The sequence below is a fragment of the Trachemys scripta genome, chromosome 7 (genome assembly GCF_013100865.1).
Source record: "Trachemys scripta elegans isolate TJP31775 chromosome 7, CAS_Tse_1.0, whole genome shotgun sequence".
Taxonomy (NCBI): Eukaryota; Metazoa; Chordata; order Testudines; family Emydidae; genus Trachemys; species Trachemys scripta.
This window is the reverse complement of record NC_048304.1, coordinates 96,368,520-96,390,358: the sequence shown is the minus strand read 5'-3', so window position 1 is coordinate 96,390,358 and position 21,839 is coordinate 96,368,520. Positions and strand designations below refer to the sequence as shown.

General features: G+C 39.0%; 1 protein-coding gene across 1 annotated transcript in view; it reads right to left on the bottom strand.

The window, feature by feature from the left end:
* Nucleotides 1-21,839, bottom strand: part of DNTT (DNA nucleotidylexotransferase) — a 152,884-nt gene that overhangs the window by 92,151 nt on the left and 38,894 nt on the right. Inside the window, exons 5-8 of the mRNA XM_034776862.1 lie at nucleotides 15,567-15,737; nucleotides 14,283-14,354; nucleotides 9,343-9,466; nucleotides 6,148-6,280 (exon numbers count right to left, since the gene is read on the bottom strand). Of these exons, the coding sequence (XP_034632753.1) occupies nucleotides 6,148-6,280; nucleotides 9,343-9,466; nucleotides 14,283-14,354; nucleotides 15,567-15,737 (500 nt within the window). The remainder of the gene's footprint in view (nucleotides 1-6,147; nucleotides 6,281-9,342; nucleotides 9,467-14,282; nucleotides 14,355-15,566; nucleotides 15,738-21,839) is intronic.

Below are 21,839 nucleotides of genomic sequence, written 5' to 3'. Positions count from 1 at the left end.
CTAATGGAGTCTTCCTCTGGGTCTAGGTGCCTGGAGTTACTTGTATCAAAACAGAGAATAAAATGTATTTCAAACTAATTCCATGCTCTGAGCTAGTGTGAGAAGAGCACATGTTGGTAGTATGGTAGTAGACAGATGGAAAATCGTTCTGATTCTATGGATATGCTGTACTGCACCTGCATTTACAATGTACAAAGCACCCATCTACTGTGAGAAGAGCAGTAACGTTCAGAAACCAAGATGTCTTCATTTAAGAACTACATTATAACTAAATTATATAATAACAAAGTCACTTGCTTAACTCAGATGCCAGATCTTTAAACACACACGCACAGAAAATCAGACCTCATGTTCAGAATCTGACTTCATAGTAGGTTGAATCCAATCTCAAAATAGGTGTTTTAAATTTCACTTTTCCTACATATTTTTTGTTTACTGGACTTCTTTAGATTTTTACAATAATTAAAAGGGATGCCTACCCAAAGCTCCAGGCACTACCCCGACATGTTATATAAACAAAAATACAATTAAACAGCAGTCTTCTCTTCAACAGCCATCAGAACTGAATCCCCTACAAAACAAAACATAAAAACTCCCTTTGCCCATGCACACCTAACCCTCATATAACCCCACCCTCTAAGCATACCACGCAGAACAAATGACAACTGAAGCCCTATCTTGAGTCATTTACAGTCATTTCATCAGCTAAACTAAATCAATGAAAGTCCAGGATGCTGCAGTATGTGGTGTTAGTGATTCACCAAGTGACAACTTTCTCTTTGAATCTTTGTTGAACAAATGTTCCAACATGGTGTTAGGGGACATTGTGCTGCTGGAATTTTTGTTTGAGACCTAAATCTGAGTTTCTTGTGTTCATTAAAAATCTCATTTTTTATTAATAGTCTTGTGTTCATAATAGCATTAGCTCATAATAATAGCACTAACACCTATACCGCCAATAGTAGCATCTCATTACTTGTGATATATTATCTCATTTTATATATGAGATACACTATTACTAACAAAAGTCTCTTAATAAGGAGAAGTGGGATTTTTAATGACCACAGAAATTATAAGGAACTCAGTTGTAGGCCTCACTTAAAAGATGTGTGACAAGATACATCCACCCAGCTTATATACTGCTCTACTCTTAACAGGTACTCAAGACATATGCACACCATTAACTAAATCAATCTAACAATATCATTTTACTGTAATTTGTCTTCCCTGTCCCCACCCCAATATCACATGATGTTTTTACTTATAGTCAAATTCTGAGATGAGTTGCATACTTTCAACTCCCACTGCAACTGATGAGAACTGAGGGCGCTTAGTTCCTCTCAGTATTTGGCCTTTAGATTTCAAGATAATAGGGCAAGAAAATTGTTTTATACATGTGTACAACATTTAATCAGAACTATATTATTCATGATCATTTTCTTATTATTTTAATGTTATGCTACTTCAAGTATGTTGCACCACAAACCAAGTCCTTCCTGTAACACATTCTATGATGTTCTTTATATGGTGTTATCTGCTTCTTCAACACTTCTCTGTCCAGCATGGAGCTGCTCAGCACTCACTAGATAGACAACAAAATGCACTCCTGTGGACAGCGTGTGTAGAAGCGTGATTTATTCATTCTTTAAGTACAGCTGTTCCATTTCTAAATTTACCCTTGCATTTCAGCACTGCAATTTGTTTTTCAATCTCACCTAGAAAAGAGTGTCATAGCAGAAAAGAATTTGTAACTTCTCCCATGTGGCTTGATTTTGCTCAGGCTGACCTGTGCCATGAGCATGTGGTATATCATGTACTATCGGTTTAAAATTAGTCATGCATAATCATCAGGGCTTCCCATTGCAAGGGAATGTACATGATGCATTGCAAGGGAATGTACATGATGCAGACACATTTAGGGTCTGCACAGAGTCTGTAGGAGCCATCTTGTCATGTAACTAATGAAGAGTATTGTGATTTAAACATTATATCCCCGATCTCACCCTGGGTTCCTAAAGTACAAAGCATATTCACAAGGAAGATACTCTCAGCTGCCTGACCCATCTTAGAAAGCACAGTGGGGAAGTGGCTTCTATTGTTTCAGCTATCGCCACACAAAGGGGGATTTAATTGCTCTTTCATTTAGCCTGAATGAATGGTGCTTAGTACACCCATAGACTTTACCCAGGCCTGTGATTGATGGCAGCCAACATAACAAAATGCACACTGTAAGGATGTGCAAACTGGTTCCAGTAAAACAAGTTCAAATGAGTTGGAGCTGAATATTAGCTCAAACCTGAAACAAAACTTTTATAACGTTTGGAAAATCATGCTAAATTGATTTCCACATGTCTCCACCGCCTATTTTTGGCAAGGGCAAATACTGAAATACCTGATTACATGGCATTTGCAAATTAGGTGGAACCAAGAAATATCAGAAATCTAACAAAAAAGGCAGCTCATTAAATAACCCCAGCCTTAGATCAGTCAAATGTTTATATCCCCCGTTGAACCTCCAAACAGTGTAATTGCTCATTACGAAAGAATTCCAGTGATTTTGTGTTATGTATCTTGTAGTCTCCTCTCCATGTTTACTTGTGATGAACAGGGCTTGCCATTTCAGAGACCCTTGGCCTCTACACTGTGATAAAACACAGCACAGAATCTCAGCGCCCACATGAGCTGACTCCAGCAGAGGGGTTGGGCTTCAGGGCTAAAAATAGCAGTATAGATGTTCCAGCTGGGGCTGGAGCCCAGGTTCTGAGACCCTGTGAGGGAGAAGGGTCTCAGCGTCCAGGCTCCAGCCTGAGCCTGATTAACTACATTTCTAATTTTAGTCCCACAGCCCAAGCCCATGTCAGCTGCCCTGAGTCAGCCACAGCCATTTCTGAGGTTTTTTACTGCAATGTAGACATACCCTAATTCTCTCCCCTCTGCTCCCCCAACTGCACACAACACATACACCTGGAGCAAGATACTTATCTGCTTCTTATCTCCAACACTATAAATCTAAGATACATAGCTACACAATAAGAGGAAGCCATGCACTATGGTGTGAATATGTTATTCAGAACTTTCAGACCTCATGCGGTCATGTTTTTGTGGTATGTTTGTAATATACTGGATGGGAGAATCCCAGGCAGAAAGCGAGATGACTAATCAAACCTGTCTACCTTTTTAAAATGTGCTAAATCTATACATACGGAACAAAGAAACCCAAACAAATAAGGAGTCACAAACTGAAGTTGTCCTGTAAGAGGTCTTGAGCTAATGGTTCTTATTTCTTACTACAACCCAGTGCAATACATTAGACTACTACCACCTCATACAGATAAAAGAAAGAGTTTGGGGAAAACTCACTGTTATACAGCCATCATGGGATCTCAGTTACCAAAATATATATGTGCTAAATACATTTATGTCAACCCAATTTAAAAATGAACCATGTTCAAAGATCCTACAATCTATAATTTATTCCCTGTAGTTTGGTAGGCTACTGTTTGGGGGGGGGCGAGGGAGAGATTTTGTGCTCCTGAGTCCTTTAGGCATTGTTGATACATAGGATCACTCTCTTAAGACTTCACCACATACTTTTCTGTATAATTCACCTGCACATCTTTAAAGATATAAAGTCTAATGACAATTACAAAAGCACAAAGGAGCCATGTAAAGAACATAAACAGCACAACAGGCCTATATCTGAATCTGAGAGACTCGCACATTGCAAACATCTATGTTAGCAACAAGCCCCAAGCATACATCACATCAGAAGAAACTGTGATTATTACAACTGTAATAATCCATAACTCTGGCCTGACAAGGTGCATGTGTTACTCAGTTTATCCCTAAGATAACAAATCTTACCAGGAACACAAGGTCCATGACTAATTTGCATCAGACTGAGTGGATTGCAGTCACAATCATCTTAAACATGTGGGTGCAGCATGCAGATACTAGAATCCCAGAATGTAATACTCCATCTTGTTGCAGCATCTCTGATCACGGTTCATGTATGGGCCATAAGCCACACTTTGGCCATCTCTCCATTATATACAATGTATCTACATACTGTGTAGTGTATATTTTTACTATTAGCATCATAGATGTAGGGAATAATTATAAAAGGGATCAGGAGATGGCACAAGGGTGATGGCACCAGTAACTTGTAAGCTATTTTAGGCCCTGATCCTGTAACTGATAACTCACAGGTGGACATGTGGAACCCTACGAGGACTCCCAAGGTGCCCTGAATGGGTACAACAGACCACCTACATGCTATCAGTTGCATGTTTCTGGCTTCTATGATTAATAAAATTTAATTTCTCTCTTTCTCCTCTCCTTTCCTCGCATGGCAGCTTTACCTGTAGTTATAAAGAAAAAAGATTGAGAGAAGTGCAGAGCATATTTTAAGTCCCAGAAGAGCATTTTAATTACCATCTTTCTGGAAGGTACTCTTATACTGCTAGCCAGTCAGAAAGAAAGATTTGAAAAATAGACAAATAACATAATAGATTTAAATAATTTCTGGTGCTAGTGAATCTTCACTTGTATAACTAAACCTTAGTTTTATAACAATGCTGTAAGGAACAGCATCCATCAGTGGACTGAGCATGGGGCTGGGAGCCAGGAACTTCTGCATTATAATCCTAATACTGCCGCTAACTTGCTGCGTGGCTTTAGGAAAGTCACTTATGTTGGAGAATAACAGAGTTCTCACTCTTTGTTTGGGTACAGCAAGTCAGATACTTTATTTTCTCTAACAATTGCATAGAGGGAAGAGCTAAACAGGTCTCTCTACAGGTAAACAATTACAGCAAACTTTTATACCTTTCATTACAGACAATAATAAGCAACAGCTGCATTTTGTTTATACATAGGCCATCTTGATATCTTATTTTTCTCACTTGTTTTGACTCTAGTCTACATACAATATTTTCTACACATTATCTACACAAGGTCGCAACAACTTCTCACGCAGTTCTTTCCCACTCGCCTCACAAAATCCTCGCTTCTACAAATCTAGTGTTATTAGGGTTACAGTTAACCTGACTCTTGCTAACGAACTGTCATGCATTGCATCCCCTTCCTGTCAGTTCTTTCTCTGCTTCCACAACTCCCCCCCCCCCTTGAACAATTTGGGTATGTAGAGGTGATCTGCTTCGACACTTAACTTACCTGTACTTCCATCTGCCACAACTGCAAATTGAGAATACACCTATCTTAAAGGAGGGTTGTGCGGATTAATTATGTAAGCCTAGGATAATATTTTGTTTGGGATTTGGATTTTAGTTTTTTCAAGGGTTGCTTGTTTGGTATAGCAGTTTGTAGCTCTACATACATTACGTACCAAGTATTATTAGTGCTTGGGAAGAGATTTGGGTGAAGTACTGGATCCCCTGAAGCCAATGGGACTTTGACTTCAGAAGATCCAGGATTTCACCCAAGTTTGTGATGTTAGAGAGAATATTTAGGTACTAATTTTGATTTACTGGGATGGTGAGATTTTTTTTCATTGATTTCATATATTTTCTCCCTAAATTAAAAAGCTTAAAGGAAAATAACCAGGCAGGTAGGAAATTCCAAGATCATCTAGCTACACAGAAATTACTGGTCTCTCAGGTCAACCAACACACCATATCTACCTCTGCAGATATTTGGCTCTTTTTTGCCACCTTTTCTTCTCCCAACCAAGTTTCTAAGAATGAGTATCAACAAGGAAAACTCATTGCCTTCAAGCACACATTAAGGCTTTTTTTAAAGCATAAAACTTCTATTATCGTATTGTACCATTTTTAGGTATGGGAATTTAGTTTCAACAATAAAAAGCATGGAAAATCCCATGTGATACCATAATGTGCAATACAAACATATCACTTCATCTTTTTTGTATGAGGTTTGTTTGTCAGCTAATTGATTTTTATAATGATAAACCAAGAATCTGTATTTTTCGGAATCAAAACCCTTAGGAATGTGGTCGGAAAAGTCTTGCTTCCTAGGATTTGTTCATGTAGATTTTTTTACAGTTTGAATAACTTTTAGAAACAAACTTCCATACTCTCCCATTTAGTTTCTTTGCTTGTTCTCTATAGCTCAGAATGTACGGGGGGGGGGGGGGAAGTGAAGTCACACATTATTTATTCTATTTACCTTCTGAAACCACCAGTTATGGTCACTAAAGCATCTGGTAAAAATGTCCGTACAGCATCTTTAACAATCAAGCTTACTGCATCTGCTTCTGCCTTAGATACACGGCTAAGGAGGTCTTCATAGTAGAGAAACCCTAAAAGTAATTTTACATGAGTAAAAATGTTTTGATCTGAATGAAATATTAAAATATACATATCATTAAGCAAGCTAAAGATAAGGCTGATAATAAACTGTTCAGCAGGGAGTCAAAAACACTCAAGCTGCATGACGGGCATGTGATTCCTAAGCTGACCCCAATTAAGACTGGATGTTTTTCTAAAATATATATTTTACTTCAACCAGAAGTTATGAGCTTGATATAGGAAGTACTGTATCAAATGCCATGGCCTGTGTTATACAAGGAATTCAGACTAATCATAATGGTGCCTTAAAATCTATGACCAGCTTGTTTTATTTCAACATTACTTCCAAAATGGCTCTACCTCTTCAGAGTCATCTCAAGAAACTTCTGCTTTTCACAAGAACAAACCAGGGAGAACTTACCAATAGATTTATTGAGTCTATTATTAACTTTCCCCAAAAGAAAAATGTCACTAGCAGATTTCCTTAGAATCTCCAGGTCCCTGGTGGGGAATGACTCTCTGGCTTCACCAAAGAAGTTCAGTTTCTGAGGACTGGGAGGTGGATGGAGACTAGCAAGGGTGGTTAGGAGATAAGCGCCAACAAGAACAGAAAAGGTTCTGGTCTTTCTTGGGGAACTAGGAGAAAAGAGTCATTGGGACATGAGGAGAGGCTGCATTGGGTTTTTTTAGGTCACAAAAGAAGTGGTAGTTAGGAATGGTTGATATTAGAGATCAGGTTCTTCAAGGGTTCTGTAAGTTGGGCTGATCTAAGGCTTTCAGCATTATAAGGGATTGAGAGTTGATCAATTGCTACAAAGACTACAGCAGCCTCTGGTGTTAGTGAAAGTTAAGATTTGCTACTGGTGAAATCCTGGCCCCAATGAAAGAAAATGGGAGAACTCCCATTGAGTGACTTCACCCTTCATGTTTTAGAGGCTTGGGAAAGGAGAGGACTGGACTGGAGCCCTGGTGGTGGGGGCCACTCATGTCTGGACAGAATTTGGACGGGGATCAGACCTTTTGACCCATGCAGACTTTATTGTAATAATGACTATATTAACAGTGACATTTAAATCACATAAAATAATCAATAGCATTAGTGTGTCTGAAAATAATAGGTGAGCTTTAAAGAATGATAGAAAAAGTGCACCCGGCACAGGGCACATGCATGTGAAGGTCACCATATTGTGCATGTGGGGCATTGTCTACATAGTACATTAGTGAGCACCAGCTGGGGGGTAACTTCTAGCACACAATACCATGTTGTACACTAACTCTCTGTGTGAACCCTTCTCTCCCCCCTCACCCATTGGCACAAACTGAAATTTCCCTAATGCACATAGCCAGTAGGTGACAAACTTGGGACCTTTGGCAGTAAAAGCAGAGGCTTCTACCACTTGAGATAAATGGTGTGTGTGTAGAGAAAAAACTCCTCACTTCACCTGGAATTGAAAAAAAATGTATATCTGGTAAATAATAAATTTATGCCAGTTTGGAAAAAAAAGTTTTGTTGTGTTTATAAGAAGAATTTTAAAGCATCCTGCATTTCCCCAGTCAGAGCATTTCAACAACCAGTTTTAAAGGAGAACAGTTTAGCTTTCTCAAAAATTGTTACCGTATATCATGAACTGGGGCCAACATCACAATCATCAGTGAGGAGGAGTTAAACTCAAGACCTAGAGCAACAAAAGCTCAGGTCTCTGCCACTCAAGCTAAAGGAGAGCTGGCTACTGAGGTGTTGATGACCGGAATATACAGTGTATTTTAAAACCAAACCAACATTCATTTTAAAATCCCAGAGGCTACACCTCTGGCATAAATACAGCTGGGTCTACATTTTTCCATTTCAAGGGGAACTGAGGAACTTTTCTACAGAAACAAACAAAAACAATGTTAAAATTGGCTTGACTAAGTTTGGCAACAACCTTCCAATGAGGAAGTTCCCTTAAAAAAGTTACTTAGCAAACTCACAATCCAAATAAAGTTTAGTTGCAGTCTATAAGGAACAGACATACTAAAAACATTTTCTATTTTAGTTAGAAAACTTGAATAACTCAAAATCAGAGGTATTGAAATTGCCACCGAATCCAAGAACACAGATCCACAAACAGAATGAGAATGGGAGGCAGATTAATATGGTCTGGGGAAAAAATGACACACCTATGTGCATTAAGAAAAGGGGTATTGGTGTATGGATCATGTAGCAGTCCCAGAGCATGCCCCCTTGTGGTGCACCAGGAAACCGCAGTCACCATGGCTCAGTTTCCCCTCATCTATGATGGTTCTCTCAGCCTTCAGCACAGATTGGTTGCTGAAAAGATTCAGCACTCTGCCTCAGTTATAAAAAATGATGCACAGCCCTTCCTATGAGCATCTGTCCTGTTGCACAAAGTCTTGACCCTTCTTTTCCTGGGCTTAATTTCCAACCACCCCTTGGATCCAGTCAGTCTCTTCTTCCTCCCATTAACAGCAGGAGTTGCTGTACACTTTACTAGGTTGGTTACATGGGGGGGAACCCACATGCACCTTCAGCTAAGGGCTCCCAGCCCTGGGAACCCTGAACAACTGGGCTATCTGTACCATAACTCAAACTCACTCTCTTTAATTCCCAGAGCCTCCTCCTATGTATCAGCCTGACCTGTCTAGAAAGTCCTTTCCACCATATCTTCCCAAATGCCAATCCTGGGCTCAAACTTCTTTTCCTGTGGGGTAGGGTTACACAGCCCTCCTTTCCTGGAGCTGTGCTTTGATTCTAGCAGGCTTCCTTCAGCCCTCCCCTTCTTCCCACTGTAGATCCTGGACCTCTCTGAGTCCTTTTCCCTCAGGACTCTTCCTTGCCCTCAGTCCTGGACTCAAGCTCCTGCCCTGAGACAGGGTGATCACAGCCATCTTTCCTAAGGCTGTGCTTCACTTCTGGCAGACGTTTATAGAGCACTAACAACTTGGGGTACACAAGACAAATCAGATTCCTGTAGTCTTGAAGGTTGAGAACCACTGCTGTAGCCTACACTAATTAATGCTGTTTTAAAGGCATTAAAGTACTTAATCACAGATCTTTTACTGGGGGTTTTACCTGCTTTCTGCATCCTTGATAGCTTCAGGGTCTTGTCAGCTTTTACTTCTTCCAGCGTCCGAAAACCCATTCTGTACCATTTTTCTGATGTCTTCAATCCCACTCCAAAGACAGAAATAAATAGCTAAAGTAAACAGAACAATACACATTTCAATGTAACTGCAGACATCTGCTGAGACAACACAGTGCTGCTTTCAAAAGGAACAATGGATTAACATAAAGCAAAAAACAAACAAACAGGTTTGTGTGTACAACTAAAACATAGGGCAAAATTCAGCCTAGTTGGATTTGTTGTATGGATGTAGCTTCCTTCTTTTTTTTTTTTTTTTTTTTTTTTGCACAATTACCCTGTGCAGCCAAATGGTTATCATACCTGAACAGTTTTCATTAACATGAAATCTAAAAAAAAATACACCAGCATCTCAGCATCTTGGCATGATTTAGCTAAATATGTAGGATTTTCAGTAGCACTAAGCAACTATACTTACTCTTTTACCATTCAAAGTAACTGTTTCTGAACTGCTTCCAGCTGCCAGGCTGGAGCCGGAATTTAAAGGGCTCGGGGCTCCCGCCGCTGCAGGCAGCCCCAAGCCCTTTAATTTGCTCCTGAGCCCCGGGGGCTCCCAGCCACCTCTGCAGCTGGGAGCCCCGGGTTGATTTAAAGGCCCTGGGGCTCCCAGCTACAACCGGTGCCCCAGGGCCTTTAAATCTTGAGAGGCTCCGCCTCTTCTGGTTGAGGCCACGCCTCTTCTGCGTGAGGCCATGCCCCCTCAGGACTCCAGCAGTACCGGTAAGTCCTGTACATTACTTTCACCCCTGATTATGACCCTATCCTCCAAAGCAGTTGCAATCCCTCCCAGTTTGGTATCATCTGCAAACTTAATAAGCGTACTTTCTATGCCAATATCTAAGTCGTTGATGAAGATATTGAACAGAGCCGGTCCCAAAACAGATCCCTGCGGAACCCCACTTTGATTCAGGTTATGCCATTGGTTGCTCCTCCAGCTCTAAGCAGCTCTTTCTTTTTGGCCAGGAAGGAGGAGACTGATTCTCCACCCCTTTAGGCTGAGCTGAGGGAGAAGCAAAGGGTCATTGAGGTTCTCCTGCTGCTACAGCAAGGCCTTTCATCCCATTCACCCTCATGTAGTGGGAGTGGGGGCTTCAGGCAAGTGGATGATCTTTAACCTTTGGATACTGTAATTGATAAGGATATAATGTTCTTACATTGTTTAACCATCGTATTATGTTTTGCATTCACATCCACATACCCCCACATTTCACTATGTCATGTCACAACTTTGGGGGCAGACAGAATCTTTGCAGGAAAAGAAATATATTTGGTGGTTTGGGCTGAGATGGTAGATAGGGGAGGGTTTTATGTATCTCCCAGAATGGTGGTATTCAGTATGTAGCTGGGACCATAAGATTAACCAGAAATGATGGACTGGAGTCTATTTCAGTGGTGACTCTATCCCTCTCTACGAGGGTGAAGAATAGCTTAGTGCAAGCTATTTGTCCAGACCGGGATGCTTTCTCCAGCAGTTTTGACTTTGGGATCTATCAGTCAGGACAAGAGCTGCTCAAGGTCAGGTTGAGTGCTATAGTCACACTTTGGTGCAAAGACTATGTTCATTCCCCTCCTCCATTTGCTTACATTCTTGTTGTTTGGTTGGTTATTAAATAAAGTTGCTGCCATTGTGACAGAAATTATCCACTTTTTGGAAGTACATTTTGGGAATCCCCTGGGCTATGCTATTACAGGAATATTAAATCTATATGATTAAAAACACAATATGAATGTAAACAAAAACAAAAGAAATGTATGTAATATGTTAAATGTATTATGAAATACAAACAAACACTTTATGGCTACTTCAAATATTACTCAGCATGGTCAATGTCGATTGAGATCATCAAGGCAGAACTACAAAAACAAGTTAGACCAGCTTGCAGATCCAACTGAAGCATCTGATTTTCAAGATACATGCTGAATATTTTCATTCATGAATCAGTGTTCTCTGTTTGTCTATTTATGCTAATTCTGACATTTAACCCTTTGTTTCTGCTCCCAGTTTAAGCCAATATCCTCTTTTACTACAAACCAGCCAGTTATATCAAGATGCTCAAAGAAACCTACATTTATACATAACAGTAAGATGCACAAGAGAAACATGTCTTATGACTTTGTTGTGCCACTTACAACATCAAGATTTGTATCAGTCATTCCTGAGTAAGGCCTGTAAATCTATAAATAAGGCAAGTCAATGGAATTTTAGTATGTTTCACTTCCATCCATTGCTAAGTAATTTTGTACATCAATTCTGTTTCAAGAGAAGAATGTAGAGCAAAATGTCTAAAATATAAGCAATATTCAGTGGATCAATCTCTCAGATGGATTGTGATATGAAAGTGGAGAAGAAAACCTCCATGCTTTTCCCAAAGCATATGTTCTTTATACTCACTTTGTCAATATTGTATCTCTGAGCGATTTCATTGCACATTCATAGATTTGATGAGTGGCTGCACAATTGTCTTTTTCCATTGAATCTACAACCTTTGAATTCAGACCATGCTAATTTTATCTGGTGTTTTTCTAATGAGATTAATTCTTTGGAAGTAATTAAGATAAAGAAAAGGGAAGGATGAAAATCTGGATAATTTTAAATAGGAATTACCCTACATGTTGTATATAATAGATAAGATTACCTATTCTTTGTTTGGAACATGGGTGTTTGTAAGGGAATATGATTACATTTTCAATCTTATTTTAAAAAATCATTTAGATTCTTATCTTTTAATGTTTTTGCTGGTGCTGCCTTTTCAAAAGGGTCTGTTACTGGTTGTAGAATGATTCCAAGAAACTTTATTAATGCTTAGCAATGGTTAGAGATCAGTAGTAAATGAACTCTATTGTCGGTGAAGGAAAACAAAATTAACTTTGTATTCTCTACAAACTGCAGTTCTTTAGCATTCACTGAAGTTAGATTCATGAAGTTCACTGCCTAAGGGTCTTTTGGGTTATAAATATTTCATTTTCACTATTGTATATGTGGTCAGTACTGAGCTTCTGCTGGTAAAAGTCATTGTACATTTACTCCCACTGTACCACAGTTCATTTCAGTATTGACAAGAATTAATGTCAATAAAATGCATTGTCATTCATATTGTGTACAGCTAAACACATGCTATACAGTCTGAGTTGCTCAAAGAATAATTGTTGCAATTTTATAACTAAAAAACCATCATATTTATATATTGCTTGGTTTGTTGGTAATTAAAAAACCCATAGCACTATAGGTAGCCTATTGGCTTAGTGTGCACCAGTTTTCACTTCTGCAGACCTAGCTTAAAATACAGGCTTCAGTTACACAAATTTGGAATCAGATTTTGGTGAGGAGTTTTGTAGTCTCGTCCTACTTTTCAGTGGACATTTACATGCATCACAAAACTACCACACAGGTTGGAATCATTCAGAATGATTGATAGTCTGTGTGCAAGAGAGGGCTAGCATTACAGTTATAGTGGGGTTGCAGGGCAGGCGTGAGGTGCATTGGCAGAACAGTGCAGGCTGGGAAGTTTGCACAGCAGCCCACTCTCCCACTGGCCATAGTCCTTCAGACAGGACTACAGTAACACAAACTGGGAACTTTTTAGTTCGCACCTTCAGCACCCACACAGGCGAGTTACAGTGCAGCAATTTAGTGTACACTGCTGTAGTTCAAACTACAGTGGGGCAGTGCAGACATAGCCAAGTTAAAGAATCGCACCCTTTTCACTCTCTCTTCAAATGAGAGTTTTTCCATGCCCCTAATCATTCTCGCTACCCTTCTCTGGTCAAATGCAACAAGACCTTTATTCAGTATATTAAGGGTATGTCTACACTGCAGCTGGCCCATGCCGTCTGACTCTGGCTCAGGGAACTTGGGCTATGGGGCTGTTTAATTGGGGTGTAGACATTTGGGCTTGGGCTGGAGCCCGGACTCTAGGACCCTGTGCGGTGGGAGTTTCCCATGGTTTGAGCTGCAGCCCAAGCCCAAACATCTAAACCACAATTAAATAGCCCCGCAACCCGAGCCTTGCAAGCTTGAGTCAGCTGGCATGTGCCAGCCGTGGGAGTCTAATTGCAGTGTAGACATAACCTATGTGACCAGTATTGGCCCCATAAGTAAGGCTTATCTTCTTCACCTCTGTCCTTATATCATCACCTTAACTAAAACAAAATTTTTGGCAACAAGCTGAGATGGGTGTTAGCAAAAAAACACTACTTCCTTGTTTATAGTATATGTGATACCAAAGACTGCTATGCATGGAAAGACACACCTATCAAATTAAATTTTTCTCAGAGATAAAATACTGAAACAGAGAGCCTCTCTGGTGGAGAATGTATTGAATGTTCACTAAATGGGAACTGTTCTACTACCGCATCTGATTCTGAACTACTTTTTATTCAAGTTGAATTCTCATGTACTTCTAAATCTAGAAGTAGCCTGCTAACAAAGCCTTCCCTCCATCCCTGCCTCCTCTACCCGTGAGGCATGTTTCAGCAGAATGAAAGATAGATCTTAGTCATCATCCTCAACCTGACATTTTTATAAGATCAGAATAAGGCTGTGCTGTGCCATAGTCATGACTAATGAACCAAAAATATATTGGGTTAAGCCTTAGGCAAAAAAGGGTGTATGTTACATCAATTTTGGGGAGAAAATTACCCTTTAATTGAAGTTCAACAGCAAATTACATTGTATCACATTAATTAGAAGATGATGGGTAACTGATTCAAAATTATTCTCTCTTACTCTATCACAGTCCCTATTTTTAAGTGCTGCTCTTTCTAACTAGATACTTAGACCTGGTGAGTGAGAACCGAAGATCTCATGAAAAAAAATGATCACACACATTTTTAAGCAACTACAACAAAACTAAGACTAAAATATACTTACTTTAAATGATTGGTATCGTTCATCAGTTAATACGTCTTTAGCTCTAGAACTCTCTCCTTCTTCAATAATCTCCTGTATATACAGTAATAGGTTACTTCTTACTTCTGAAATTATTAAACTGTAATATAATAGTCAAGTGGGAACTCTTATCAGCAGAGAGAGGGAGCATCCTTGTTTTATTCCTAAAGGACCAAATCCTGCAATCCTTACTTAAGCAAAACTTCCATTAACTCAAGAATGGAGTAAAGATTTGATCCACAAAAAATATTGCACATTATTAGCAACTGGGCATCAAGTTATTCCCCAATTGTCAATCGGATTGCAATTATTTCACATGCTTTACTGAGCTGTTCTGAAAATCATATTTCAGCATTTGATTGAGTTTATTACAAACAAACCCAGAAGCACTGTGACAATGGATATATTTTTACTCAGTGTAAAAAAAAAAAAAAATCTCCATTCCATTGTGCAGGAGATCTGAATTAAATTCCCAGTCCCCAGGCCAGCAGAGGCTAAGAGCATTGTAGAGGCAATATTCTCACCCCATGAAGGAATGGGAAACAGAGTGAATCACAACATTCAGCAGTGACCTCTCCAGGTAACTAAGGGATTCTGCTTTATTGTCTCCTGAAATAATAGTGGCTGAGACATGGGGTCCTGAAAGGGCCAAAAACTAAAGCAATGAAAAATGTAGGGGATTTGCAAGGGTCCAACAGGAATGTGGAGTTTACCCCTCACCTGGATGAAAGGCTTTTCTGTAAGTAGGCGAGAGGAAGAAATTAACACTAAGGCCCAGATTCACAAAAGTATTTAGGTATCAATGGGATTTAGGCACCAAAGTACCTTTGTGAATCTGTGCCTAAATTACTAAAATATGTACAGGTTTTGCCAAAACAATATTTTCAAAAAAGCATTAAACTAACAAAATGATGTTGCCATGTACTGTGCAGAACAAGTCATATATGAAGAGGTATTAAGTCATCTAAATGAAGAATGTAGTTTAAAGCAACACACTATACATGGTATCTCATTATTCTTGAATGACCTGAATTCATTAGGAATGTTTCTGTGACTGGTAATGTTTACTGTAAATTTAAGGAGTGCACAAAAAGTCAGATTATTATAAAAGATACACAGACGTCACTGATTCTTTAATAATAGAGGATAGCCTAACTCTAATACAGGAGAAACACAAAGTTAATCCCCACTGACAAACATCTTTGGCCCCTAAAAAAATTAGAGCTGTAAAAGAAACATCTAGCAGGGAATTCACTGTAACATTACCTCAATGACATTTCTGATTTCACTTCTCATGCAGGGCAGTCCTTCTAGATCTTCCATTCTGACTATAGTAAATGGAAGGAATTTCAGCACAGAGGCTGCTCTCATAAAGTCAAGGCAAGGTACTTCATTTTCTCTGAACTCATAATTTTCAACCAGTATCTCAAAAGCATCCTGGGGTAAAAAACAAAAACAAAAAGCAACCAAAGTTAATAAAAGCTGAAATATTCTATATGCCCCTTAGAAAGCTTAGAGTTTTCAAACTGATTCACAGATGATTTTTTTCTACTATGGCACAAAAACAGTAAAGCTGGTTGGAAACATTTTGACAGAACCATTTTCTGTTTGAATGTGCAGTTCTGCCAAAATCAAAAACTCTTCAAGAAAATGTCAATTTTGTTGAAATTTCATTGAGGAGAATAAAAAGAAAGGTCTGACAGTGACAAAATGTCCTATGTTGACATTTTTAAACCAAACATTTTGACATTTTTGTATACATTTTTATTTTGCATAATATTATATAATATAAAATAAAAGTTAAGACAAAGTGTTTTGATTGATCCAAGACTAATTTTTTTTTAACATTTTCCTTCACAGAGAATTTTGAAATGTTTCAGTTTCATTCCAATTCTGAGCAAAGTCAAATTTCAAAATCCTTGACTAAATGGAATTTCTGTCCTCCACGCAGCTCTAACCCAAAGTGAATGACCCACAGGCACATATTTTCATATGAGTGCTTAATAAGCAACCTGACAGTGAGCTGCCATCTGCTACTTGAGCGCTAGAGATGATTTAACGACCTCCATGTATTTAAGAAAACTCTCCAGAGCCTGACAAGGTGAAATAGCTTCTGCAAGTTTTCAAAATCTGCCCAAATGTACTTTATTCAGCATGTCACTACATGACATCTTTGTTTCTCAAATACAATCAAAGAAAAGTATGTGGCAGGCCCAGCAGCCCCAAGAGTTTGTTCTCTTCTTTCAACTTGCAGCCATGTTTCTAGTCAGCAAGCTCAAGGAACAGCACTTGCCCCTCCCCTCAACTTTTCAGCCTATACAAAGGGGAAAAATGTTTGATGACTCTTCACTTATCATTGGCTTGGTTTATTGAAGCTCCTGCACTCACAAGCTGCTTGACAGAGCAGTAGTATTTACTATCCACATGTCATGTGCAGAGCTTTGAAAAAACAACAAATAACATCTTTAATTCTTTAAAAATAGCAAAATTCTTTGAAAAATGAAATGCAAGGACCAGTTCCCAGGATGGTTCAGAAGGCATTTGTCACCTTTTCTAATGTAGCACTTCTACATTTCAGAGGAAAACAAGCTGTGTAATAGTATCTGAAGTCAAACAACCTTAAAATTAGTGACCGTATAAACTTCTGAAGACTTGGTGCAGATTAGCAGCCAAAAACGTGAGTGCTTATTGAGACCCTACACAAAATCACAGAACTTCCCATGTCTACAAAACCAGCTGGGTTTTTGTGAGATTTCATGTACTTGAACAGACCTGTGCAAAATGTTTGAAGAGAATATGCCGCAAAGCAGGGTGTTTGGGGAGATCTAGTGTGATGAGGAAGAATTTGGATACTTTGTGTTAATGCTAATTGAACAACCCATAATCCCTCAACTGTCGGAAACCCTCATTGCTTATGTTTCTTGTCTTCGTGTAGCAGTAACGTAACTCCTTCCCTTCTGCTCCCTCCTTTAATCCACGAGGCACTAAGTTCTTCAGACAACAATGAAGGGGTGGCTGACATCATCCAGGTTCAGGGGGCTGCCAATTAAACCCCACTCTTCTCTAATCCAAAGGGTCTTCAGAGGGCAGGAAGCACTTGGGAATAAGGAAGAGTAAGACTTTCTCCCATCCTCTGCATATTAATGCATGTCTCATGATGCCCAGTACTACCTACCCTGCTGAGTATATGGACAGGAAGGGGTTGGAGAGAAACAGGGAGTGGATGAAGCCTGGACCCCAGCCTCCACAGCCTGGCGGCCAATAGAATTAAACTAGAGTTAAAAAGAAAGTAAACACACAGTGAGGGCTGAAAATAGTTACTTTCCCTAGGACCAAGGAGATGTGGGGGGCAGATGGGAAGCAGGAAAGGAATTCTGAGTCAGGACTTCCCTGAGAGTGCCTCGCCACTCTTTACACAGGGCTGGTCATAAAGGGTCAGTCTGGACCTTTGTTAATGTATAGGTATGGTGAGAACAGAGCAAGTGTATTACAGGCAGAGTGAGCCAAACACCAGAGCAGATACAGCAGTTGATGTTACCTAGAGGAAAGACAGCAAGACTACCCAGCTCTGACTGAGCAGTGTCTCTCTCTTCTCCTTTAATATTTGAGGGCTTGTTACGTATGTTTCAGGGTTAGATTTAAATTTATTTTTAATTAATGTAATTAATTTATGTATTATTCTTTAGGTCTTAAAGATTTAGATGTTGCTTTGAGTTTTAATTTTAGATGATGTTGTTCCTCAAAATATATTAGAGACAAAAATCAAGTTAAAGCATAATAACTCATATATCTTAAATTCTACCTGTTTAATATTTCCAGACATACTGCGCCTGGTCCCAGCCCCACTGATTTACATCACAATAGATCCTGTAGAGTTAATCTTAATTTACACCAGTGTAAGGGAAAACAGAATTTGGCCCAGTATATTGAAAGGGAACTGTATGTCTGGAAGTTGTTTTTTTTTTTAAATGTCCTTAGCTGGGTTCTAATCATTTAGTTTATTAAAACTGAAAGAATTTTTTAAAATTAATTTAATTTTTGCAATGAATATTGATTACAATTCACATTTCAGTCAGCTTGGACAATGAAAATAGGCCAGTTAGAATGCCATGGTGTTAGGGTTGTAAACAATGCAGAGTTGTGTTTAACGTGAAAGAAAATAACTGTTTTCACTGAAATCTTTTTTTAAAAGATATGGAAATATTTCTATTGATTTAGAATTTGTGAAACATCATTTTCAACAAAATGTAAATGTTAAAAGAGGTACCTTTTATTGAGTAAAAGCTTTTTTTCTTTTGCCTCACTTTTTCTACATTCTCATCCTGAAGTGCTCTATTCCTCTCTGTTAGTTGAACACCTGTTCACCTTTTCTAACTCAGAGACTATTGTGGCAGATGTTTTGCTAGGGGATGCATTCTAATTTAGGAATATTTGCTTTACTATCTCTAGTTTTTTCTATCCTTTCATTTAATCAGGAATTGGTTTCACTCCAGTTAGACCCAGTCAGGGATTCATAGATAATAAGGCCAGAAGGGACCATACTGATCATCTTGTCTGACCTCCTGTATAATACAGGACTTCATTGAAATAGTCACCATGTTCAAGCCATAAGTGGTTTTGTGTAGTGTCCAGCCTCCTCCACTGCAATAAATGAAATGATATAATTCAGGAGAGGACCACTTGGAACTGTTCTACCTTCTTTTCCTTCTCTAGACTCAAGAGGATCCCAACCAAATTGATTTACCTTCCAAGACTCCAATCATGCATTCAGTCGTCTATGATTGGACCTACGTGCTCATACATATTCTGGGGAAGTCAATGGGGTTCTGCATTCTGCATGGGCATGACCTGTATGCAAGATCAGGACCCACACCTTTTGTTCCATCAGTAGACAATGTTTAACCTTATTATAGATACATGTCACTGATTCTACCACTAAGCAAAACTATATGAAGCTCATTGTAGCCTTTTTGTCTGTCTTATGTGCTGAATTGAATGTTAACATTCTGCCTGCTTTCCTGCAGTCTTCTTTATATAGCTAATAGCATTCTCACACAATAGGTCCAGAACCAATTTGCTCTTGAATCTCTCATGGTTTCCTCTATTGTTTTCAAGCACAAGCTTCTTATAACACAAACTCATCAGGGCATCATCTTGTTACAAAGAATTTTGTTTGCTATATATCTTTTCAGCAGGGTAACCTTATTCCTTGCTCTCCCCAAAGCTTAGTCACCTTTAATCCATCTCACTAGAGGAATCCTATTTCTAGCTATATATTTATTTACCAGCTCCTGCTACCAGACTAATAAGTGTTGCACTCTTCTGTTTTCAGAACATCTCATGTAAGACCTCTTGAGGTAGGGAGCTGTTTAGGAAGATGTTTGATTTGGTAGCCTCTGTAGCTATTTATACTCAGTTAACCCTTGGGTATAAAAATTCACAGGGAGGGGAGAAGATTTTTTTCTGAGAGAAGACTGTCTACTAAAGCAATCCACAAAATTGTAGGTTCTCATTAGTCTTCTCTAAAGCTGTGAAGCTAATTTCTAATTATAGAAATAGATTCATTCATTACACTTTCATTCATTTGCCTCATTTTTTAAAATATTCAATTTCTTAATTTATTCATTTCTTTATATACATTTTTAACAAGGGGGTGTGTGTGAAAATTATATACATGATTTTTAAAAGAAGCTATAGACAGCAACAGAAAACTAACTTAAAAAAGGGGACACATCCCATTTCTGCACACCAAAGGATGGGAGGTCACACTCCACAGAGATTCACCCAGTTATTGGGGGGGAAAGGCATATATAGCACCTTCACACACCAGTGCAGTATGGCAGTCGAAGGGAGATTCATCCCAAATTGGGGTGAGGTGGCCAGGAGGTGTTTTCATTAGACTGGCTGGAAAACAAGAATTCTTTTTCATGAAAAATGTTGAGGTTTTGGGATGAGAGGGAGAGAGAATTAGCTAATACCTTCGTGATTACAGCAATGTGGGATGTGGTAAATCCAGTTCAGGTCCTTGACCAAATCAAGAAGAGCATCCCACATAAAACCCTTCTATCAGTGTTGACAAAATTTTCATTGGGAAGTTTTCCAAGGTCCAGGAGGGAATTTCTCATCAAAACCAGAGAGAGCCTCACCCTAGAATAGCCCAGTGATTAGGATATTGACCTGGATGTAACAGATTCCAGTGCAAATCACTGTTAAAAATCAGGCAGAGGAGGGACTTGAACCAAGGTCTCCTATATGAGTGCCCTAATTTTTAGGCTATTGGCTATTCTTGGTTAAGTCCCTTTTATCAGGAAGTGCATCTCGGACCTGAGAAACCTTCCCAACAAAACTTCTCTTAACCAATACATTTCAGTTAAAAGTGGTTTCGATGAATCAACAGTTCTCAACAAAATAGTTTTGTTTAAAGTTCCCAACCAGCTCTAGTTTCCACCACTAGTTTCTAGTTTCGCACCAAGAGAAAAGAGTTTTAACCTCTTCTGGGAGCTTTGTGGCAGGCCACTGAATCAGTGCATCCTTAGCCAAACCTCTTGCCAGCCAACCATAACCATTTTACAGTTTTGCTAGCTGCCTGCAAGTCCTTGCGTGGAAGAAGGACATGAAATAGGGGTATTACGCCATTGCAACCTCTCTCTGGGTGGAGTTTCTATAGCAGGGACCGTGTTATGAATGAGGTCAAAAGAGTTTCTGCCAATACTTTTTCTTACTTGGTTTAAACTACAAAACAAAGTGGTAAACTAAGCACACACAAAAATCAACATTAAACTCAGAATTAACACACTAAACAATAGTGGAATTATCACCTTTTGGGGCAGAAAGTGGAAGGGGTTCGGTAAAGTAACTTAGATTTAAGACAGTCTCTCTGTCTGTCACCTAGGGCAGAATCTTGCCCTTTTCCCCACAAACACAGCAGCTGGCCAAGAATGGAACTTAAATCTGAGGGTTGCACTGGTTGGGAAACTAGCCACTGTCAGGCGGGATATTACAGTATTGCCACCCCCAACCATTCAATACTCATGCCTCGGGCCCCAGAAAATTATGAAATTGGCTTAAAAATCATTAGATTAAAAAAATACATTTGTGCTTCTTTTTTTTTTTAATTTGCCCTCTTTAGGATACGCTCATTTCACATTTTCAGTCTTTTTCCTCACCCATGAGAGCTAAGAACTAGAGCTAGTAGAAAAAATTCTATCAAAACAGTTTTTCAGAAGAAAATTGAGTTTTTGACTAAATGAAAATTTTTGTGGAGAGTGTTTTCTTGTTTTGACAAAAAGTCAAAAATTTCCATTAATAAAATAACCTATCCTACAGCCAGCTCTACTAAAATCCTACTATTTTATTTTTAATGAAAGCTGAGAGTATCATGTAATCACTTCATTGAAGGACCAGGGCTTTAAGAAAAACAACAAGTATCATGAAACTCACAATAAAAAATCACAAGAATTGGCAACACTGGAATTGTCATGTTGGGAATCAGGCAGGGGCAAGGAAAACACAGAGGCAAGTGGGATTTCAGTGTTTTAT